Source organism: Camelus dromedarius, chromosome 5, assembly GCF_036321535.1.
Source record: "Camelus dromedarius isolate mCamDro1 chromosome 5, mCamDro1.pat, whole genome shotgun sequence".
Taxonomy (NCBI): domain Eukaryota; kingdom Metazoa; phylum Chordata; class Mammalia; order Artiodactyla; family Camelidae; genus Camelus; species Camelus dromedarius.
Window position 1 is genome coordinate 51,402,240 of NC_087440.1, and position 25,591 is coordinate 51,427,830.

At 33.5% G+C, this 25,591-nt stretch overlaps 1 protein-coding gene across 1 annotated transcript in view; it reads right to left on the reverse strand.

The window, feature by feature from the left end:
* The window catches only part of MAP4K5 (mitogen-activated protein kinase kinase kinase kinase 5), a 112,795-nt gene that overhangs the window by 8,491 nt on the left and 78,713 nt on the right, over positions 1 to 25,591 (reverse strand). Inside the window, exons 15-30 of the mRNA XM_031453706.2 lie at positions 21,471 to 21,529; positions 20,411 to 20,478; positions 18,979 to 19,021; positions 18,190 to 18,343; positions 17,173 to 17,270; positions 16,968 to 17,009; positions 16,007 to 16,091; positions 13,566 to 13,645; positions 13,209 to 13,269; positions 10,613 to 10,615; positions 10,415 to 10,529; positions 9,986 to 10,044; positions 7,745 to 7,848; positions 5,706 to 5,883; positions 2,679 to 2,747; positions 136 to 228 (exon numbers count right to left, since the gene is read on the reverse strand). Coding sequence (XP_031309566.1) covers positions 136 to 228; positions 2,679 to 2,747; positions 5,706 to 5,883; positions 7,745 to 7,848; positions 9,986 to 10,044; positions 10,415 to 10,529; positions 10,613 to 10,615; positions 13,209 to 13,269; positions 13,566 to 13,645; positions 16,007 to 16,091; positions 16,968 to 17,009; positions 17,173 to 17,270; positions 18,190 to 18,343; positions 18,979 to 19,021; positions 20,411 to 20,478; positions 21,471 to 21,529 — 1,311 coding nt within the window. The remainder of the gene's footprint in view (positions 1 to 135; positions 229 to 2,678; positions 2,748 to 5,705; positions 5,884 to 7,744; positions 7,849 to 9,985; positions 10,045 to 10,414; positions 10,530 to 10,612; positions 10,616 to 13,208; positions 13,270 to 13,565; positions 13,646 to 16,006; positions 16,092 to 16,967; positions 17,010 to 17,172; positions 17,271 to 18,189; positions 18,344 to 18,978; positions 19,022 to 20,410; positions 20,479 to 21,470; positions 21,530 to 25,591) is intronic.

A 25,591-nucleotide genomic window follows, 5' to 3' on the forward strand; every position in this document is an offset into this window, starting at 1 on the left:
GTATTTAAGAGTACAGAGAACATTTCTAAATCAAAGAAACGTCTGTGAGACACAGTGCTGGTCTAGATAACCCTAAGTAGAGAATGAACAAAAAATCAAGTACTCTAAATGCATTATTTAAAAAAGGAGACTTACCTACAGATTCAATGCGAAAATCAAAACTTAGCTCAGAGGCCAGTTTCTTACTTGATTTTAGTTTTCCTTGTAGATTTACAATTTTTACAAATTCTTAAAAAAGAAAAAAACTGTCAAGACTGGAAATACAAGTTTGCTAAAATGAACATAAGTTGATATGTGGATTTTACATAGATATGGAACAATATTCTTAATAAAGTTCAACCATCTGATTCAAGCATGCACAGTGAAAAATTCTCATTGACATGTTCTATAAGAGAGCCTCCTTTAGTAAATGGCAGTTCCACTGCCATATTTTTCTTTTTTATGTAGTATATACTGAATACCTACATTCTCATTTTTTTAAAAGTACAATGCGTCTTTAATAGTGGTTACCTTGGTGCCCAAATATTTAGCAATAAAAGTTGATTTTTTCCCCTTACAAATTACATAAGGTATTATAAATAATATTTGCAGTACTTTTATTATTTAACAGTTTAAATCTTATTTTTTATTCTCCTGTGGTATGCTATGTTTAATGTTAACAGTATGGTTGCCAAAACTATTGAAATGTGACCACATGTCCATGTCTAAATGCTGCAGAACAGTATAACTTTATTTAACAAAAATGGTATTTTACAGCTGAGGTCTTAAACTGATGCCTACGTGTACCGCCAACCACAAACCTGGGTGATGTTTATTACCTAGTACTTCTTAACTTAGTATATGAGTAATATTCTACAGAAGTACAAGGGAGAAAAAAAGTACTCTTAGGGGTCATAATTTCTTTATAAGTAAAACTCTGGAATAGAGAACACACACGAATAATTTTCTTTCATTAATTTATTTTTAATTAACCATCTTAGCTCTGACTTAGAAGAATCTTCTCTCTGCATTACTTTCTCATCTGTCTGCCATGATTTGTGATTACAGGCCCACCTCCGTTGCTGCCTAGTAAGACTGATTTGTACTGTATACTTGACAAGTAATTTTTGAAATCTTACACTGCTCCTTAAAAAAAAAAAACCAACTCAAGAAAGTCAACTTTCCATTTATCAGGAATAATTGGGAAATAGAAGGCCTATTTAATCAAAGGTTAAGAAAAATTTTTGATAAAGTACATAAATCAACAAAATGAAAACTAAGTACAATTTATTTTCCTTGGATGACTCAGAAGGTATTTAGGGATTTAATGTTAAAAGTTCAACATTATTAAATTTTGATTATCGGATTATTTGGTTAATCAGTACTGAGCTTTCTACTTGTTTGGGTAAAAAAGAATTTATCAAATTCACTTAAGGGTTACCAAATAACATTCCAATCTTATCAGTATTCAAAGAATCAAAAGTACTTAAAGAAGGGATGATGGGCAAATGAAACATACTGGGTTCTGGTTTCCTTATCTATAATATTAGATGATCTTTATGATTCTATAAGGTAAGTTCACTAGGGAAAACTTTAGAGAATAAAAATTAAGACAAAAATACAAATTCAGTAATGGAACAATTTAAAAAATAACCCTAAATATCTATGGGCAGGTCTAGTAATTTTAAAATATCAGAATGAATCAAACCATAGCAAATATTGCCAAGTTTCAAATACAATTCCAAGTGTGGGTAAATTTCACTTGCAGGATTCACTGCCTAAAAATAAGATGGGTTTCAAGAATTAAAGTGATTTGCTTGCAAAACTGAAAATACTTCTTGTTAAAGAATTTTTTCTGTCTCTCCACTGCATACATAGTACAACACACACATCTATCAGTAACATCTCTCCCTGCATCCAAAGAATCACATCTAGCAGATGGAGGTGTCAAATCTATTTGTACATTAGAATACCATACTGACATGATTCCAAAAGTTCATGTTATATGACTGTAAGTGACCATATTAGTATAACCTGCTATTTTTTCATTAATTACAATGAGTTATGTGTTAAAACCCTCAAAATAGTTTATACAGAATAATTTTATACAGAGGTTTTATCCCAAGGTTATGGTAAGCTGTTCTAGTATGTTTGTCCCTCCATGTATCCATGGGGAAATTGGTTCCAGTAACCCTCAGATACCAAAATCCATAGATGCTCAAGTTCCTCATATAAAATGTCCTAGTATTTGTATATAACTTATATACATCCTCCTGTATACTTTGAATCATCATGAGATTACTTATAATACCTAATACAATGTAAAGGCTACGTAAATAGTTGCCAGGCACTCAGCAAATTCAAGCTTTGCTTTTTGGAACTTACTGGAATTTTTTTTTTTCTGAATATTTTCAATCCATGGTTGGCTGAATAGAGAATGTGGAACCCACTGATACAGAGGGCCAACTGTATAATGTTTCCAAACAATAAACAAAAAGGTCACAGAGGATAGTAATAACAAATAGATCAATTAATTACTGTATCTGTAGCCAATTTAGGTTTTTCACCAATAAAACAAGCCACTCAAGGTAGAAAAGTGAAAGTCTACTCTCTTGATTCTATCAGATAAATCCATCAATTCCATGAAAAATGTTGTATCAAGTAGTATACTTAGAATAAAATTTAAAAATAATACTTACTATCTAAACACACTAAAACAGTATCTCTCTCCAACTGTGTTACATGAATGGAATCTAATTGCTGACTGCCTTGGGGGAAAAAAAACAAGGTTACAGTTATGCAACATGCTTTAAAAACTATAACTTAGAAGAGAAACACAAATTTTGACTTTATTCTGTGATTTTAAACGAGTCTTTGAAATTTAATACAGAAATTATATTTTGTAACGCTATATTATCTTCTCAAAAATATATGTACCTTGATTTAAAAGAACAAAGGAAAGTCTTAAGCAAGGCTGAGTTGAAAAAGGCTCAATGTTATATTTAATTAATACCTCAGCTAGTTCTAGAAAGGCGAGTTACAGAAGTAAAATGAAGCAAAAGGTAAATATGGGGAAGAAAGAAAGATGCATGTTCTACAGTGACTAGATTTTGCTCTGCATTTTATCATAGCCAGTGGGAAGATGAAAACACCAGTTAGTGAATTGCTGTGTTTCTGATATAAAAATAAGTCAGTAATTCAGAAAAAGTAAAAGGATTAATTAATTAAACTACGATCAAAGAGAAATTTTCCTGGTACTGGTGTATGTGTGTGTGTGTGTGCATGTGTGTATGTGTGTAGGTGCTACGTTCTTTATTAGCAGGACACCAAGTAGCGTAATGAACAATTCTGTCAACATCTTTGCAGGAAACAACTTTCATCACTGTGCTACTTCTCTTAACATTCACAGGGCTACTTCTCTTAACATCTACTAATAGAAATGATGACATTTTTGCAAAACATTTTTGGTAAAACAATTCATTTTAGCCACTCAGATTGCTTGAATGGTCTAGCGGAATCTAAGAGAAGATTTTAGATTATCTGGAGTAGTCATTATTAACTACATCTCTTCAGGAAGCCCATGGATCCTCTCTCTTAAAAACTACACATCTAAGCATAAGCACAAAATCTTACACATTATTTTGGGGTGTTTGTGGACCTTCTAAAGCACATATAGTGAAGAATCCAGATCTACAGAATCAGTTAAACTGTTTGTCCCTCAGGCAACATTTCAAAAATTAGCTTTTCTCAGTAAATCTATGTTCATGCATTTATTCAACAAATATTTATTGAGTGCTGATGACAAGCGCTAAGCACCATCCTTGGGGATTAGGATACTGAGATAACAAATCAAACTCAGATGAAAAGAGTCGTTGAATAGGGGATCACTTTAATTGTTACAACTGCTGCGATTTCAAGGCATGGCCCCAACAATAAACACAGCTGGGAGGTAGATTAACAATCATTTGTGAAGATGGAGAATTCTAATAAAGACAATCTCTGCTGTAGGGTGATTTGACTGTTTACCCTCAGACAGAGTCCTGGCTCTCCTCAGGAAGTAATTTTGGGTCTGCCTTAATTGAGTCTAGACAATGTTAAAAGTGGGTAGAGCGGTATACCTCTGGCATTTAAAGACAAAGCAGACAACAAAAACCCCTCTACCTCGACCCCCCAAAATTCATGAGAAAACTCACTGACTGCCTAGCTTTGAGCAATGTAACTTTCTAATACATCATACAGAAGAAAGTAGTTGCAAACTCACATTAGATAACTGTATGAAATGACTTTCTCTACACTTTCTATATACCTAACCAGCAAAAACAAGTTAGGGCTGTCTGCCAAGTATGATCTTGGCTTTTAAATAAATTGACCTAAAATGCTTCTTTTTAGCGATAACTACATTATAGGAACACGTTTCTATTTGGGCTGATAAAACAATGTCATTTGCACCTTTCTCTTAGCTATACCAGGAGGGTATGCATCTAACTCAACCAAAAGCATTAAACAATAAATTAAAAAGAAAGGTGAGTGCAGGTGGGGTGGGAGGGGAAAGAATACATTCCTCTTTTGTTCTACTGGAAATTACAACTTGGTCCATAAAGACAAGGATCATAGTCCAGGGCATGCTGGAACTGCCTTGTACTGGGATGATAAACGTTTAAGAATTTTGTGAGCAGGATGACATCAAGTTGGTAGTTTGGAATGGGCCATGGTGGGAGTATTTATACCACAGAAACAGGCAACTGCTACAAACCAGGCTTCTCTGCACCCCAAGAGTCTGCTGCTAAACACTTACTAGGACACCACTAGTTCATACTGATTCTTATTCTGAAAGTGACATTAGCGTGGTTCTACATTAACTTCAATAGCTGGATTGTACAAAGAGTTCTTATAATTTAGCCTATAAATGATCAAAAGCCAAAGATACTTAATAAGAACCTTCAAACTTGTGATACTTTTAACAGACTTCTTCACAAGGTGATAAAGAATATAACAGTGGTCAGTAATGAAATAGTTATAACTAAAGCTTGCTTGACTTCATGTGTAAAAATAGCTTGATAAACCTGGGGTGACAAATGATCAAATAATATACCAGCACAACAAAAACAGTAAGCTGGCAAAATGAAGACCCTCTTCATTTTACTTATTATGTTGATTTTTTACATGAATTCTTGATTGATTTATCCCAATTTTAAAGTATGAAAATAAACTTCCCAACCTTTTCAGAGCTTTCATTGAAACACGCTTGATAAAATCCTGGGCTAACAAATCATTCTCAAAAAATCCAAGTGATATTTCACTGTATCTTTAAATGGTAAAGCTTGGACCCCACACACGAGAAGCTTCTATTCAAGTCTGAAAAGTACTAGAATGCAATCATTTTAAGAATGTGCAGGAAAAAAACTGACAGGAAAAAAAAGGTAAATTTCTTTGCTTTAGAAGTTGATAAAATTTGAAAATTATTTTCGAAAACCTAATGATTTAGTAAGTTCAAAGATTAACTGATAACAACTAAGACTTTAAAATATCAGGACTCATTAAAAGTTTCCTTGGTAAAATACTTTGTATCAAATTGCCTCAAGCAAATAGAGATCAAAAGTATATGCCCATGATCCTCTGGGCTTACTTGGGAATCTTTATTTGAAGAGCTCACGCAGGTTGAATCTATTCTGCTACTTTCATAAGCAAAAGCATTAATATTTTAACATAAAGTAAAAAACACTTACCTGCACCAATTTCTGTAAACCATGAAGAAGCAGAGTTCAAATTGATTGTCTCAAACTGAACGACCTGATTTGATTCAGTGCCCTTGCTAATAGCTACACAGACCATAGGGTATTCCTGTTCTGGTATGACCAGCATTTCAAAAACATTCAAAGGACTTGGCAAGGGAAAATCAAAGTGCTGCAAAAAATAAACAGAAGTGTAATTTAGAAACACTTTACCCATTCATACTGTTGTTGAATAAATTCAACAGAAAGGCTTTCCTTTTCTTGAAAAAAAATGACTACCTCTTACTGGCACAAAAATAGACATACAGATCAATGAAACAGAATAGAGCCCAGAAATAAACCCACACACCTATGGTCAATTAATCTACAATGAAGGAGGCAAGAATACACAATGGAGAAAAGACAGTCTCTTCAACAAGTGGTGCTGGGAAAGCTGGACAGTTTCATGTAAATCAATGAACTAGAACACTCATTCACACTACATACAGAAATAAAATGGCTTAATGACCTAACCATAAGACATGACACCATAAAACTCCTAGAAGAGAACATAGGCAAAACATTTTTTGACAAAAATCTTAACAATGTTTTCTTAGGTCAGTCTCCCAAGGCAAAAGAAATAAAAGCAAAAACAAACAAATGGGACCTAATCAAACTTAAAATTAAAAGCTTTTGCACAGCAAAGAAAACCATAAACAAAACAAAAAGAAAACTTATGGAATGGGAGAAAACTCGTGCAAATGATGCGACCAACGATTACTTCCCAAAATATACAAACAGCTCATAAAACTCAACATCAAAAAAACCAAACAAACAAAAAAACAAATACACCCTAACTAACACAACATTGTAAACCAACTATATACTTCAAAAAAACTCAGAATACCCAAATCAAAAAATGGGCAGAAGACCTAAACAGACATTTCCCCAAGGCACATGAAAAGATGCTCAACATCAGTAATTATTAGAGAAATGCAAATCAAAACTACAATGAGGTATCACCTCACAACGGTCAGAATGGCCATCATCGTAAGTCAACAAATAATAAATGCTGGAGAGGGTGTAGAGAAAAGGGAACCTTCCTACACTATCGGTGGGAATGTAATTTGGTGCAGTCACTATGGAAAACAGTATGGACATTTCTTAAAAAATTAAAAACAGAGCTACCATATGATCCTGCAATCTCACTCCTGGGTATATATCCAGAAAAGATGAAAAGTCTAACTCAAAAAGATACATGTACCCAATGTTCACAGCAGCACTATTTATAATATAAGACATGGAAACAACCCAAGTGCCCATTAACAGACAACTGGCATAAGAAGATGTGGTGTATACATACACAATGGGTATTACTCAGCCATAAAAAGAATGAAATACTGCCATTTGTAGCAACATGGATGGACCCAGAGAATATTATGCTTAGTGAAACAAGTCAGAGAAAGACAAATGTTGTATCACTTACATGTGGAATCTAAAAAATAATTCAAATAAATCTATATGCAAAACAGAAACAGACTCAGAGACAGAAAACAAAGGGGAAAGGGAGTGGAGGGGGGGAATATTAGAAGTATGGAATTAATGGATACAAAATACTATATATAAAATAGATAACAAGGATTTACTGTATAACACAGGGAAGTATATTCAATATCTTATAATAACCTATAATGGAAAAGAATCTGAAAAAATATACATGTATATCTGAATACTTGGTACATCTGAAACTAACACAATATTGTAATTCTTCAATTAAAAAATGACTACCTCTAAATGATCATAAGAATCAGTTCTCCATAAAAAATGTTTTAGAGAATTGGCCATATTCTTCTTTATGGATGTGATGTTTCTGGAAGTTTAACATAAGTTAAAGATGAAATCTTAAGAAGAACACAAAAACCACAAGTCAAATAAACACCTATAAATAACTATAAATGTGTTGACCATAGATGGTGGCAATGGGATCTTATTATTTTAGGTTCAGTTATGCAGCGTTTTCTAAAGAAGAAAAATGTGAACAAAGTAAACTATACCTTTATCAACATGAATTTCTGCATTGGCTCATACCACTGAAGTAAAACAATTCCAGACTGCAAAGCTCCACAGAGGTATTTATGCCCTGTGTAAGGGTTTCTTACTGGAAAGAAACAAAACAGATACAACCAAGACACTATTTTTATATGAAAACATAAAGTTTAGCTAAAAGCAATAACTGAGTTATATTCACCTAAAAGCTAAATGAGATTTCTTTATAAAGGCAGTGTTGATATATGGGATAAAAACAATTAAATGTGGCCTGCCATATACCAAAATATGAATGGAAGAAGAACCAACTGAAGTGTTAACTTAGCTGATAAAGGTTATGTTCACTGGAATGATAAGAGTGGGCAGAAAGTAAAGAAAGATGATGTCTTTTTCTTTTGGCTTTGTTACCCTTCCCTTTTCACCTTATTATCTCAATTTTAATTTATACATTTACTTCTAAACATCTTTAATGTACTAGATTCTTAAACACAGGAACTTTTTAAAAGAACAATATTTTAAGCACCAAAACACCTAAATTATTATACAATCTAAAGATCTGCTTCTTAATTAAACTGACCAAAAGAATACATTCTGACAAGAAAGTCTAAGAGACAATTGAAATGTATGATTCCATTTTCCGTGTATTAGTTTACAGCTGTCCACTTCAGACAAGATGAAAATAACTAATTATTTTACAACTAATAAAGACGTAACTTCCTTGACTCAAACTATAGCAACTCACCGGGTCCTTACTTCTGCCCAATTTGATTCCAATCAACAATAATTTTTTAAAATTATAATAGTAGTTATTTGCAGTAAGCTCTATCTTAATATATTTATGAGTTTATATCTCAGATTCTAAGTGTCTAGACCTTTATTAGAAGTCATAGATCTTGGGAATCTGATAACAGATACGGACCTGATTCTCCCTAGAAAAATGCTCATGAAATTTACTTATAACTGGAGAGTATGCTGTGCAACTTACACAGTGCGAAGATCAATGTGTAAGCTCACTGATTAAACAAAAAGAATACACAAAAAGTTAGGAGCCCACGATCTGAAATCATAGACCAGGTCTGATCGAAGGTTCTTCTACCAGTGACATACGTACCATGAGTTGTTTGAGGGTTAAGTAAGATAAAATAATTATATAGCACAGAATTTAACCTTGTCCCAAAAGAGGTCTGGTCTTTGCCCTCCCTTTTGGGAGTTAACCTCTATACTTCAGGAAAGTCATGCCAGATAGGAGTGCCTTTGCTAGCTTGGGGCTGTGGGTCACTGTATACTCAACAATATGATTTAGAGTGGGGACTGGCGACACTCGATGGTCTCAGGGTGGAGGATGGTCATGCCAGGAAGACCAACTATGCTATTTAGGCTAGGGGCTTTGGGTCAGGCAGTTACCACCTGACCTCCAGAGGGTCTAGACATTGAGATCAGCCATGTGGGCAAGGTCTGCATCCTTGTTTATAATAAACACAAATATCTAGGGGGAAAGCATGCCTATGTGATAGAGCCCTAATAAAACCTCTGGACACTGAGGTTCCTGAGTAAGCCTCCCTGGTTAGCAGTGCTCTGTGTGTACTGTCACACATCACTGCCAGAAAAGTAACGCGGTCCATATGTTGTCCATTATTCCCCAGAGAGAGGACAAAAGAAAACTCTACATCTGGTATTTTTCCTGGAGTCTACCCTATGTATTTCTTCCCTTGGCTGATTTTACTCTATACCCTTTTCCTGTAATAAGCCATAACCAAGAGTATAACCACTTTCAGTGAATTCTGTGAGTCCGTCTAGTGAATTTTTGAACCTGTAGGTTGTTTTGGGAACTCCCCAAACTTGCAGTTGGTGTCAGAAGTGAGAATGGTCTTGTGTGGACCATTCCCTCCAGCTTTATAGTTGCCAAACTCATGAAATAAAAATGCTCATAAAGCAATAAACAATAACTGTTAAATAAATGGAAGTGTTAAATGAAAACTAGGATATTAGCAGAGATAGAGCCTTATGGGCTATGGTTAAAAAATTCGAGGAACATTATGCTCTGAGAAAGCATCAGGGATGTTACCTTCAAGCATTTTTCTGCCATGTCACACTCACTATACATTCTTGAGTCTCAATGGTCCCTGAACTCCTTATTTAAAACAAATATAAAGCCTACCTTCCTTCAATTAACACTATAAGAGTCTTCAGAAAATTTTAAAGATGTTAAAAGTTCTAACCATGTAGTTTGAGAAATAGCATTTACTCACCTATGCAACATTTGTGGCAGCCTTTTGTATCAGGAATCTTTGTTGTTAAAGCGAACTTTCTGAAAACACAGGACAATATAAATGTACTCTCCTACAGTGGTTCCCAAACAAGTGATCTGTGAATCACTTCCATTAGAATCAGTCAAGGAGCTTAAAAAAAACTGTCTTAAACTCTGACCCCAAACTGCCTGATTTTATAGACCTGAGGCAGGGCCTGGGAATCTGTACTATAAAACTTATATGGGTGATTCCCACGGACAGTCAAGTTACAGAAACACCGATCTTTTGAATTCTACATGACATTTACTTTAGTGTAAACTACCTTTCAAAATTAAGACAAAGGAGTTTTTCAGTGGGCAGGGAAGATGGGCTGTTTTAAAAACAGACACTAATTCCCCTCAATACCAGTAGAATCAAAATATTTTGTACCTTGGTAGTATGCGGTCTGGAAACCTATGAGTTTGAATATGGGCAGCAAGTCCTGGTTTTTTGGCTTGTTCAAACAAAGCTATAAGATTATGAGAGTAGAGCTGAAAGGTTTTTCCTATAAAAGAGAAACATGTTATTTTTATTAGAATTATTTACAGCAAAGAAATATAATTTTCAAGCAAAAAAAAAGATAATTACCTTCTAAAATGATGAGTCCAGAAATGTTCAAAAAGCCAAGCAAAATAGAAAAACACAGTTAATACTATTTTGAAGATAATAAATAAAATGAATTTCAAAGCAAATAAATAATTGTGTTTCCCAACACATAAATTAGATATACTCTAATAGGTGATCTGGGCAGAATATGTAAACCATAATGAAGCCAACATAGAGAAATTGTTAAACATCTTTGTACAATGGTTTGAGTTACAATGATGTACATGTGATTATTTTAGTACGACATGGACAATTCCGTAACTATATTACGTTATCTTTCAGAGACAGTCCTATTTACCAGTAATCTACCACACTACCTTGGATTAAAGCTGTGAATGAAGTCTTAAGGATAACAGATTGAAATACTAAGAAGGGGATATATGGTAAACATCTTCTGACTCCTTATTATACATGATATGGTATTATAACAACCCAAATTAGTATTTATCACTTTACTATTAGAAAACATGAAAAAAAATATGGTCTTATCCTCAACAAAATTTTCTGTATTTTTTCAACGTGCAAACGTTCTGCCTGACACTATACCACCCTTTCTCTCTCCAGTCCCCCTTCATATATAGCTCGCTACCCAGGCAGCTACACCCATGTACATGTATGTGTGTGTATGCACACAAATGCAGACCCTTAAGCAGAACATTTTCTCCTACCGAGCACTGCTACCTACCTTCATTCAGTGTTATGGGTCATTCTAACTAGAATTTGGGAAGAACTATCTTACAGGCTAACTTTTCCTTGCTTTTCTAAATATATAAGATGCACTCTGTGTGACTTTTAAGGCTATTCCCAAAGACAGGTATGAGTAGGGATAAAAGCAGTAAGAGTTAGAGGAAAGTGACCCTATACGTATATAATTCAGAATTGTTAACCCAAACAGAATTGGGTTTAAATCCGTTTTCATAATAGTAATGTAATATATTAATGTCTTATTAAATAAAAGTTAAAAAATGGGGGAAAGCATAATCAAAATCAAAGAGATTAAGTACTCTTTTGAGGACCCTGGCTTTTTAAAAGACATTTACACACAATCAAATAACATGCTCTTCATCAAATATACTTCAATTAAAAAAAATGGCTCTTTATAAGCACTGACATCAGCTCAAATACACAAATTCCTGAAGAATCTCTACTATGCGATGGTTGGTAGAAGAGTTTAAGTTATACACACACACACGGTTAAAATTATGAAAATGACATTTCCTATAATAGGCCACAAATTACTCATCTACCTGTCAGTGAGTTAAAACGGTATCAGCACTGATGCTTTAAAGCGTAAGTAGCTGAAAGGTACACTTAAAAACAAAAAGCTTGACGGCACAGTAAATAGGAGCCCAGGATATAATCATCACACATCTACTGAGATACAGACCACAAAAGAGTATCAAATAAAACCACTGAAAAAAATTTAAGAAAAGGTAAAATAATTTAATTATTCAAAGCAGAGAAAAGAATGAGTGCTATTTTAAGAGCTGATAGCATTAGGATTAGCAAAGGACAGAGAGAAATAATTAACTATCTTGTACAGTGGTCCCTCCATATCTACAGGGTACTGTTTCCAGGACCCCCTCTGGATACCAAAATCTGAGGATGCTCAAGTCCCTTATTCAAAATGGTGTAGTGTTTGCATATAACCTATGCCCATTCTCCTGTATATTTTAATTTGTCTCTGGATTACACATAATACCTAATACAATGTAAATGTTATGTAAATAGTTGCCTGGTGCCTGGCAAATTCAAGTTTTGTTTTTTTTTTAACTTTCTCGGATTAAAAAATAATTTCTATCTGTAGTTGGTTGAATCCGTGGATGTGGATACAGAGGGCCATACTATTAGAATGAAAGCAAGCAGCAAACCTCTAAAATGTAAGAAAACAGGTTTTGGCAGGTAAGAATTAGGGGGTAAAAAGCCTAAAACATCACCCACCCACCCACAACAACAACCAAAAAAGAAAAACACAAATAACAAAATTAGAATAGGTTGCTCTGGAACCCACTTGCTTACTTATAAGGCTTTAAAGCATTGGTCCAAGTTGGTTAATATGTGGTACAGAATGACATGAACTGTACCAGTGAACACCTGTAATACAGTTTCCTAAGTACTCAGGGTATCTCACTTAGTCCTCATGGCCACGTCATGAGGCCGTTATTGTTACTACCATCCTCATTTTACAATTAAGAAAACAGTGGAGGGACAGTGGCTGGCTGGATCCTCCGATTCATTCCCTTCAAACACTGATTCTCAATAGAAGGAAAGGATAGTGACAGTAATAGGACTGTGGAGAAGTCTGAGTAGAGGGGACAGTTTAAGGTACCAGTCGCTGTCATGTTGCCCAACTGTGTAGTCCCTGAGCAGGAGTAGGAAATACTACTGTTAAGTGGCAACAGGGTCCCTTCTTAAAGTTTCTTCCCATTCTAGATTGGTAAAAACGTCTTCAAGTCTCAAAGCCAACTATACAAGATTACAATTACCCCAAATAACACTTAAAAATAATGTGTATTAAAATTACATTTCTTTGTTTGTCTATGGTTTATTTTTCATATTATTTTCATTATATACATACCTGACAATGACATTAAAGTATTATTGATAACATAGAGCCAAGTACATTTCCGTGGAAATAACTATAAAGAAAAAAAGATTAATTAAAACTCTCCAAATTTCATTCCCTTACTCCTTAACCTCCAAATTCCAACAGTCTGAAAGGGTAGAAAAATAACTAGTTTCTTTCAGTAAAATATCAAAACCTTATGGAAAAAAATCTTTCAAAATGAACATGTAAAGAGTACAAGTTCAACCCTTTAAATAACTTACATCAGAAAAATGAAAACTGAGGCCCATCTACATTGATTTAAAATTAAGACATTCCCTTTATTCAACTGACCTAACCTAAATTTTTTAGTTAAAACTTCGAAATTACCTGTTCCATCGTTGCCTCATGTAGCTCATTGAGATTCAATGTGTAAATACCATCTTCAGTTCCAAAAATAATGTACTGATCTAAAATAGTTGAGATAAATCACCAGAATTTACTATCATTTTCTGAAATTATTCACTAAAATGATGACTCTATATTTTAACGGTATGAAGAGTTAGAAAGCCACCCACCTATCCAAAGAAAAATTATTTTCTAAAATCCATGCCACCCTGTTTACCTGTTTACCTAGAAAACAGTAAAACAAATGCAGCAGGACAGAAACAAGTGACGACTCTGAGCACATAGGAGTTTCTTGTACTATTTCTCTAAATTTTTTGTAAGTTTAAACTTAAATCAAAATACAAAGTTAAAATTATAAAAAAACCTCATTTTCTTACTGTTAAAAATATTTTTTCTGTTATACTTTATAATAGTGGCATTTAAAGCAGAAAATTATATGACCTGTCTTTATGACTGTGTTGAGGTAGAAACAAACATTTTCCGAACACCCTCTACTGCCTAACCTCTGTTTGCTAATTTCCAGACAACCAGGTAGGCTCCTTTCTACCTAGCAACAGGTGAGTGTTATGAGTATTTATCTTATAAATGATCATACTTAGAACCAGAGGTGTTAAGTATCTTTTTGAAATCACACAGTAAGACAGAGAGGTATTTCAAACTCAGATGTTTTTGATTCCAAGTTTTTGCCTCTATGTACTATGCTTCCTTATTTTAAAAATATAAGCCTAAATTTTTTTAAATAAAATTTTTTCAAGTTATACTATGTGTGGCCAATTCATTTTACTTTATTTTTTTTATTGAAGTACAGTCGATTTACAATGTTGTGTTAGTTTCTGGTGTACAGCATAGTGATTCAGTTATACATAAACATATATATTCCTTTTCATGATAGGTTATCATAAGATATTGAATACTGTTCCCTGTGCTATACAGTAGGTTCTTGTCATTTATTTGTTTTATATATAGTAGCTAGTGTCTGCAGATTCCAAACTCTCAATTTATCCCTCATACCCCTTCCCCACTGGTAATCATGTTTATTTTCTGTATCTGTGACTCTGTTTCTGTTTTGTAAATAAGTTCATTTGTGTCATTTTTTTAGACTTCACATATAAGTGATATCATATGGTATTTGTCTTTCTCTTTCTGGCTTACTTCACTTGGTATGACCATCTCCAGGTCTATCCATGTTTCTGCAAATGAAATTATTTCATTCTTTCTTATGGCTGAGTAGTATTCCATTGTATAAATATACCGCAACTTCTTTATCCAGTCATCTGTTGATGGACATTTAGGTTGCTTCCACATCTTGACTATTGTAAACAGTGCTGCTATGAACATTGGGGTGCATGTATCTTTTTGAATTAGAGTTTCCTCTGGATATATTCCCGGGAGTGGGACTGCTGGATCACATGGTAAGTTTACTTTCAGTTTTTAAAGAAATCTCCATACTGTTTTCCATAGTGGTTGCACCAAATTACATTCTCATCAACAGTGTAGGAGGATTCCCTTTTCTCTACATCCTCTCCACCATTTACCACTTGTGGACTTTTTAATGATGGCCATTGTGACAGGTGTGAAGTGATACTTCATTGTAGTTTTGATATGCACAAATTTTATTTTGCCATCATTTCAGACTTTCAGAAAAGTTGAAATAATACAACAAATTCCTGAATCTCCTTCATGCAGATCCCACAAATGTTAACAATTACTGGTTTTGTTTTTATCCTTCTTTCTCTATCTGTATACACAGTTTTTCTTGTTTTCTGAATTTTTTAAGTTATTAAGTAGGATGCCCCTTTATTCCTAAATAGTTGTATGCATTTCTTTAAAAAAAAAAAAAAAAAGAAAAGAAAAAAAAGGTCTTACATAACCACAGTACAATGATCAAAATCAAGGTATATATAAAATATATAAACAAGTTCATACTGTATAGCACAGGGAACTATATTCGATATCTTGTAGTAGCTTATGGTGAAAAAGAATATAAAAATGAATATATGTATATTCATGTATGACTGAAGCAATGCACTGTACACCAGAAATTGACATAACATGTAAACTGACTATACTTCAATAAAAAAAAAATCAGGTTATTAACACTGAAACATTATCTAATATGTTGACTTTACTGATTGAGACTATCAGTTGTCCCAGTATTGCCCTTTTACATAAAAGAAAATCCCATATTATGGTTACAATCAGTTGTGAAGGCTCTTTAGTCTCCTTTAATCAGAAACTGTTCCTATATACTTTTAAATTCTAATGCCTTAAATGAAAACTATTTATTTGGGTTGTTGCAGGTACCTAAACTATTTGTCTCTAAGTCATACTTTTAAAGTAAAAAACCCTCAGTTCACTGATCATAAAGAAACCTTCAATAATAAATATTTTGTTGGAGATATATTAAAGTTCAGAAATCTTACCTTTTGTATCAGGATGTATCCAGGATGTTGCACAATTAATTTTCAAAGGGCAGCCATCAAAAACTTTGGAAAAACAAGCTCCCATCTTATTTATAAAGAAAGAAACATTGACTTATTTGATTAATTTTATATATTCTTAGAAAATAGTAAAGATTATTACAAAATGCTAACCTCTTACTTGCATATACCTATGATCTGATTATAAAACAAAATTCATATTTTGATACAATTTAACCCCTTCTACTAAGACAGTCTCATACTTTTTCCTTCTGTAATCTACTACTTTAGGGCAAAAATATTAAATTTATCAAAACAGCTACATATGTCAATGATACACTCTTGGAATTTTAAGTCATTAATTATCTTTATGACTAACATTTAATAATGTGAAACAATGAATGACTCTATTGAATAACATTATAGTGATTATAATGACAGTAGACCTCTGTAATAGTGATAAGACAAAAAGACTAGTATTTATATTAAACCTTTACTGTACAAAAAGGTACAATTTATAAAGCACCCATTCCTATGACTGGCTGAACTACCTTACTGATAGGTTCTATTGAAGGGCCAGAGAACACAGAAGCTTCCCTGTTCCTTTTCATTGTATATAGTTCAATGTGAAAATGGCTTCAGGGGTAGAAAGATAATTAACCCACATAATGAAGAGGACACAGTACTATTAATAGGATCACATTAAGTTGGCCTTGGTAGGCTAATCTGAGAACCCAACTGCCCATATTTATAAAAAGTGAAACTATCCCAATTCTAACCAACACACTCAAATTAGGATACATGATTTGATCCACAGTATATCCAAAATCATTTTTAATGCCTTTGTATTTTATGAATCCTTTCTTTCAATGGCTCAAGATACTGGATAGCAAATAAACAATCTTTTGCTGCTTTTCTGAAGAGAGAAAAATTGGCAAGTGGTTCACATAAAAGTACTCCTTACCAGTACTTTTGGGGTGGGCGGAAGGCCATTGATGACTGGTTTCTGTAGGGAAAATAATTTTTAATACTGTAAGACCTCTTAAAGTCTTAAACTTTATACATTTAGAAATCCAGTTATTCAAATTCTTGAATTAAATAGACTATGCTCCTTATATATAAATACAGTATTAATTCCAACTGATCACCAAATGCCTCTTAATACCTACAGGGAAATCTCGCTTGTCCTTTTTTCGTGGTAACTGTGGTGCTTGCGCTGATCCTTCTGTATTGTCACTAATCAGTTTTGAAATACCATCACCATTTCCTAAAGAGAATCATAGTTATAAGTTGAAAGACCACACAAATAAGTACCTTTCTTGGAAAATAATTTCCCCTTTCCCCCAATACATTTTCCATTAGAGTGATCCTTATTTGGGAAATTCTCCCTACTGTCACATGAGTTAAAGTGTCTTTGGTGCCTTTCTCTAGGTTCTGCAGAGGTACCACTGTATCTTTAGCAGTGGTCTTAATCCATGAAAACAACAAATGTGTTTCCATGTTGGGAGAAAAATGAAATCTGATCTACTAATACTGATAGTCAATACCTTCCATAATTGAACTTCAATGTACCTTTTTGAGTCCTATCTCCCAGTATATACCTTTCAAAAGCTCAAAATTCAACCATACTAAACTGTACTTCTAATACAATCTAGATTTTCCTGCTTCAGTGCATTTGCTCATTCTTTCTTGTTCTCTAAGGTCTGTCAGTACTTCCACTTACTGAAGGCTCACCAAGCCCTTTAACACTCTGCGACGGCCCACCTCCTCTTTCCCCTATCCTTATCTCCCTCAGAGATCTCTTGTCCTCAGTTACATATAGTTACTCATACTACAGGAGATACTTATACAAACTGTCTTGTCTGATGTTTTGTGTACATGGGTATAACTCCTGCTACAGACCCTGAACTTCTAGAGGGCAGGGACATCCATTCGTCTTTCTAGATCCTATAATATTTAGTAAGGGGTCAAATTAGGGTTGAATTGGATTGAATCTATTTATAGCCCATCCATGTGGAATTTTAAAGAAACTTCACAAAGCTTTAGATAGTAGTAAGACTGACTAAAGAAAAAGACGTTCTTTAAAATATAAACAAAATGTCTTTCTTTTCAGTTTTCACTTTATTTACCCAGATCACAGTATCTAGCTGTATGCACTCCAGGGCTGCTGATACTGCTAGCCGTACCGATAGAGGAAGTCTCGGCTACAGGACCACAACTTGGGCTACTCTGTCTTCTGAGAACTTGGGGAGCTTTGTTCTCTGAATCAGGACAGCGTTTTACAGTTGATGATTTTTCTTCATCTGGAAAGTTGTCTTCAGGGTAACTATTTATCCTTGGCTAGTTAGTAGTAAGACACAAAAGTACTTTAATAAATTTGGATATAAAATATTAACTAAACTTTGTTATTATTATGTATCAAAGATTTAAGGGGAGGAGAACATGCCTTTTGTTTTCCTTCTGTATAGTTCAATTCACTGGACCAAGTAAGCAAGGTAAGCAAGAGCTGAGTTATTGTCCCAACACGACTACGAACGTGCCATGTAACTTTTAATCAGCCTTAACACAGAACTGACAAAATTTTTATAACCAATAAAATTATATACACAATCCACAAAATACTTGATAACTAGAAACAAGCAAGGAAAATGACTTAATGAAATGACTCTAGTGAAATGTCCAATGCAGCAGTAAATGAGGATTGTAAATGATGAACCCTTTATCTGCTCTCCACGTGGTCAAGTATTTTCTCAAATGAGTATTTTTGCCTTTTTCTAATAGCTATTAAAATACTGTATTTCTCATGAAATCTTCTTTAAATATATATTTTACATCTTCATAATACACTCTTGAAGAAATCTGTATTTATCTAAAATATAGTTAAGGGAATTTTGAACAAATTCAATAAAACTTTTAAAAATCTATTTTATTATTTAAACAAGGATTTATTGTTGAAAATCTTTTCAGTAGCTCACCTTAGGAGGTAGGGGAGGTGGTACTGCACGTTGTGAAGTTGATCTAATACAGAAAAAAAATGCAATTTAGATGGTGATAAATGACCGTAACACAAAACACAGAGGCAGCATTAAATGTGCATTAAAATTTGCTTATATTCGGGGGATATAAAAGACAATTAGATCATAGTAGAGTACTTTAAAATCTACAGGAAGACTTAAGATCTCATTCTGTCAAACTGTATTAGCATGACTATAAAATGGAGTTTTTATGAAGTCTTTATGGTATGCTTATACACTTAACATGTAATAAAAACTAAATTAAACTAAATAATAAAAAAGAGATTCAGAATTTTATAGTTGGAACCCACAATGAATCAGGTTCAAATGGCTGTATCACCAAACCCTTTGCTACTCACTCCAGTGAGGGGCCGTAGATCAGCAACATTGGTATGACCCGGAAACTTTTATAAATATACCCCTAGAGCTACTAAATCAGAATCTGCATTTCACCAGTATCTCCAGGTGGTCCTCTAAGCACATTAAAACTTGAGAAGCACTGATATAGCCCACTGGTTCCATACATTTAACCACAGTCACTGCAATCAATTGGGAAGCTTTCAGGATTCTCAGATTCCAGTCCCCAAGATTATATTCAATAGCAGGGGTTAGCAAACTTTTTCTATAAAGGGTCAGAGAGTAAATACTGTAAGTTTTATGAATCATATGGTGGTCACAACTACTTAACTTTTTGTTGTAGTGTGAAAGCAGCCACAGAGAGTATATAAATTAATGAACACGGTTGTGTTCCAGCAAACCTTCACTGATGGACACTGAAATTTAAATTTCATATAATTTTCATGTGTAACAAAATAACACTCTTCTTTTGATTATTTTTTTCAATCTTTAAATAATGTAAATATCATTCTTGTTTGTGGGATGTACAAAAATTAGACACTGGGCCAGATGTGGTTTATAAGCCATACTTTGCTAATCCCAGATCTATAGGCTTAATGTTGGGGGGTGTCCAGGAATCTGTATTTTCAAAGAACCCTCTAGGCAATGTAATAGGTTTGGAATAACTCATCAGGGCCAGCCTTGTCACTTAATTGTTGAGGAAAGACATGTCTAGAATATGAAGTAACTATATTGCAGAGATGGAATTGGGGTTTTCGACTCCTACTATAGTATTTTTTCCCACGACATAATGTAGCTCATCTTTCAGTATATTAACATTACACATACTGTATTCTGATTTAAAGAACAAACCCCAAAACCTTAATGATCAACACATGATGCCTTCTGGCAGTTAAAAAAAGCCATAAGTTTTTCACTGACAAGAGGCACCTAAGCTCTTATAAGAAGAAAAATTAAAGCTTATTAGAATAAATCACTCCCCTACTAAATACTGTTCTTATATAATCAAGTAAAATAAAGTTAAAAAACAACTCACTTGCCAGTATTTGCACCATCAACAAAAGGATTCCACCGGAGCACAAAGTTTGGATCTGATGACACTCCCTGCGAAGGTTAAAAAAAAAAGTGTTTAAAATGTTACCTTATAATGGAAATTAATCATTTAATTCAAGAAAATATTCATTGTCATGATTAGCATCATCTTGACTTTCAATTTTTAAATCTACAGCTAGATTTTCTGTCATTTGGTATATTTAGGTCAATGACTCAGTACCAGTGAAATTCTGTAAACATACTAAACATAGCTTAAAATGTGACAAGCCCTCTTTACCAACATGCTAGTATATTCCAAAGCAAAAGAGAAAAACATAACTTTGAATAATGTGCATCACTACTCCACTAGCATGGAGAACTAAACACCGTATTATTAAATTATCATTAATTTATTGGTGCCCCTATTTTTTCCAAATAACATGGAAATTGAGAATTTATTGTACAGTAATATACACAGTAAGAAGATCACCACTTCCAAATGTTAAGGATGAAGAGATCCATTAATAGAAGACAATTACTCTAAAAATGATACTTTTACTAAAGTTAAAAATAAAGTGGATGTTAGGATAACATCTAGGCTGACTCTAATAATATCTTGCTCGAGCTATTGTTCTCACCTTTAATATAAAGGTTAACCAAACAGTAATCCCAAAATAAGAGAAATGGTAAAAAAAAAAACAAGCTATGTTAACAAATAAATATTAAAAATAGTAAGGCAACACAAAAATGTTCTACAGACTTAACAGAATCAATAAGACAAAAGATCTTGAAAGCTTAAAGTTGAGCCTCAAATTCTATATATTTAATAACTTTATATGAATTCTTCAAAAGACTCAGAAGGATCAAAACGCATGATTAAAATGGCATATTACACATTGTACTCTGGTCAAAATAAAAGATTTTTCAAACTTTAATGTGTGAAATACATTATCAAAATTAATGCTTTGAAGAGTATATTATTTTGTTCTTTAGTCAAAGTATACGTAACTATAAATTTTCTCAAACTTTAATGTGTAAAATACTTTAAAAGCCATAATTCCTACCATTTCATCCCGTGCTTCCGTTTCTTTTCTCAGAGGAGGTTCAAATTGTAATTTGTCAACTGTAAAATAGAACAGATATTCACAAATTCTATCTTAAAGGACTAATCTGGGAAATGTAATGAGAAGCATGTGTATTGGGGAGCCAGGGAGAGAGAAGAGAATAAAGAAGAAAAGACAAAAAGTTGTTTTTTTTTAAACTACAAGAGTACCCCTTTCTTTATGCCTACCAAAAGAAAGTAACGATTTGGTACCTTCCTAACTACTCTTCTTAAGTCTTGGCTGAGTCAGGAAATTAAATAGTACTTTTTGTGTATTAGAGATTTTAAAAAATTAATTAAAAGTAGATGACTAAGCAAACACTTTAAGGATGTTTTTATCTAGACCAAAGACTCCGTTTTTTTTGGGGGGGAGGTAAATTGGGCTTTTATTTATTTACTTATTTTTAGTGGAGATACTGGGGCCTGAACTTAGGGTCTTGTGCTTGCTAGACATGTGCTCTACCACTGAGCTATACCTTCAGACTCTTTCTTGCCACTAATTTAAACTAATACTTTATGGCAGGATGAACCCTCCAAAATTACCTATAATTATCTAAAAGGAACAAATGATATTTGTCAAATTAAATATTACGATGGCATTCAGGAATCTAATATTATGTTTTGCTAAATGTGCATTTTATTTGGCCTAATCAGACTAATTTTAGAATTATTCCTAATATTGAAAGAGTAACTTCTTTTATAAGGAATATCCTATAAATGAGAGAAAAGGATGGGTTATTATCCACTCAAAGTACACAGAACTTTAAAATTCTAAAATACAATGTGACTAAGAGACCAAAAAATTAAAATTAAAGTACTCACACTTGCATCATAGAGACACAAGTTTCCTAAATACAATCTTGGTAAACAAAATACACTAAAAAAAGTATTTTCAAAAAAGATCCAGTTGTCCTTATTCCTAAAAACATGATTTGCAAAGCAAAACAGAGTACTTACATAAATCATTAGACAAAAACAATAAGTTATAAAGTTTTCAATGAAAGATATTCCATAAAATACAGTATCTGCTTTTCAAAAATAATGTAAAATAAGAAGCAGTTGTTCATTAGTGACTGACTTAACATCATTTTAAAACTTGTTAATTAAGAACCATTACTAGAATTGGCAAAGAATCACTTCACTCATTTGAGACAGAGATGAGCTGAAGATTTTTTTTTGTCACAACTAGAAATATTGGCAAGCAGGTCTAGAGAAGAATTATAAAAGACATAATATTGAAAGGAAAGAAAATAATCACTTTTAATAAAAATTATATACTCAGCAAATTTCAAGACTTAAAAAATTACTAAAGAAAATGAGTTTATAAATTTGATTTAAAGATATAGTAAAATATCAACTGCATTCCAGTATCAGTGATTGAAAAAAATTTTCAATTCTACTTCTTTTATAACAGTATAAACATTTAAGATATTTTACTTTAACATGTAAGAAAAGCATTCCTTAAAAAATTAAATTTGAATTATGACAAGCCTATAATTACTGCAGCCATGACTTATGGCAAAGAACACTAGCGTCTCCAATATCACTGTTCTTGGTGGCAGACTGGACTCCAAGTTGTTTTGTTTTGCTTTAAAAAGAAATCCTGGCAGTACCATCGAGTGTATCTTTGGCCTATAAAAATATGAAGGTGGGGAGGTCCTCTAGTATATATTCTCATTTATCTCCAAAAGATGTTACCTGTTATAGGTATAATGCTGCTATAAACAACTACAACACGTAACACAAATATGTGAGTGCATACACCCTATACAAAGCAACTGTTTTAAGGCAATGGATTACACCATAGGGTTGTAATCTTTGAGAAAAGGGAAATATATGGTGGTAAGACCCCCATTCACCCTGGCTTTCTGCATGGGGGCACTTTCTAAGAAAGTGGAACCCAAAGAGAGAGTTTCACTGGGTGCAGGAAACAAAGATTGGAGTTTGGGGCTGCTTAGGCAGTGAGAATTTGAAGGGAAGAGTACCACAAATGAGAAAGATGCATTAAGAAGGAGTTCTAGAAATATGCCAAGTGTTTCCTTAAATCTCTGGTGGCATACTAAATTGCCCATGAGCAAAGCAAGATTATTCAAAGTATGATAGAATATAGCTAACACAGTGCCATGAGCTGAATGGAAGTTCTGGTGATCACAGAGTAAGAGGAAAAGACATGAGCTTCCACCCAGAGGAAAGGCCTTGCCAAGTATTGTAGTAAAACCTGACATGGGCCCTGAAAGGATCAAGATGACCTACCGGTTAATTTATGATTTAAACATTCTTTAAAATAAGACATCAAAATCAAGACAGTCAATGTTGTATCATAACATCCAGGATACAATAAAAAATGACTAAGGACTAGGGATGAAGTTGAAAAATAAAAATCATAACCAGTTTAAAAAAATTAGAAATATACTCAGAGATGACACAGATGTTAAAATCAGCACACCAGGACATCTATTTAAAACACCTATTATAAATATATTCAAGGATTTAAGAGAAAAGATGGACATAATAAGCAAACAGATGGAAATTCTCAGTAGAGAGATTAAAACTATATATATATATGTATGTATGTTATGCATCTATGTATGTATGTATGTATGTATCTATCTACATCAATGAAAGTTTAGATCCAGAAAATATGGTATCTGAAATAAAATTCATTGATGAGCTTAAACAGCAGACTGAACACTACAGAAGAAAAGATCAATGAACTTGAAGTCAGGGCAACAGAAACTAAACTGAAGTACAGAGAACAAAAACACCTTATGCGTGTTTAAAGGGGCGGGGGAACACAGCCTCAGAGACCCGTCAATCAACATCAAGTTGTCTAACATGTAATTGGAGGAATCTGAGGCAGAAAATTTTAAGAAAGAGTGGCCCTAATTTTTCCAAATTTGATGAAAAATATCAACTCATAGATCTAAGAAACTCAATGAACATCAAACAGAACAAAAAGAAAAATGCACCAAGGCACATCACAGTCAAATTGCTAATAAACAAACAAACAGAAATCCACAAAAGTTTCATAGTACAGTACCTATTACAGATCCAAATAATGAACTTGGATATTTTCTATTTTGTGCCTTAAAAACAAATCTGAATTGATGTCATGGATTGGGTTGCAACCTGCAGTTTAAAAATCCCAAAGTAGAGGAACATATGGTGTGTTGTACTTCAGATAATTTTTCATAAATAGTGTTCCTGTCAACAAAGGCTTTTGTTTTGGTTATCACAGGTCTATTTCTAGGATGGATCAAAGTTTGTTTTAAAGGTTCAACTTGAACAATGGCTGAAAAAGATTGCCTGAGTTCGTGTTTCCCACCTGGGAAAACTCTAATTACTTATCTAGGAAATACTTCTCTAGAACTGTTACTAAGGAGATTTGTAAGAAAACACATCTTCCTCAAAATCTCCATTGTCTTTATCATCCTCAGTCTTCAGGTAAGAGAAAAGGACAAATGAAATTTTCAAACGTAAGCTGGGTAAATTTCAGAAATTCTTAGACCTCTTTAGCCTAAAGTGTTTTCCTGTTTGTTTGTTTGGCCTGAATGACAGTAAGGTCAGTTCTCGCAGGAGTCCATTAACTCTCTCCCAGTGAACACAAAACCGAGTATCTTAAATATCTAGAAATACTGCCCCTCCAACTCCAGTTTCTACATTATTAAAGACTAATATAGCTGAGTCTTGTATAGTACATAGTTTTATACTCAAACATGTCCAAGAAGCGTTTCTTCTGAAATAACCTTTAAATGATTTAAAACTCAGAGACTGCCTTCTGGAAAACTGCTTTCTAACTTCAATAAATAGAATCACGCCAGGTACTCTAAACAACTAACACAATGGTTAAAACAGAGTGATGATCTATGGCTCTCAATTACAGCGACATGGGCCGGTCTAAATCAATGCAAGATTGTCTCCGTAGGACATCTCAAACTGGAGATGACAAAGAATCTTTAGAAGCAAATGACTGCAAAAAGAAGACAGTTTCTACACAAGTCTGTTGAATCAAGCTGATGACAACATGAAATCAATCATCTGCCCAAGACCCTTGGAACAAGATGACCTGAGACACTGGCTGTC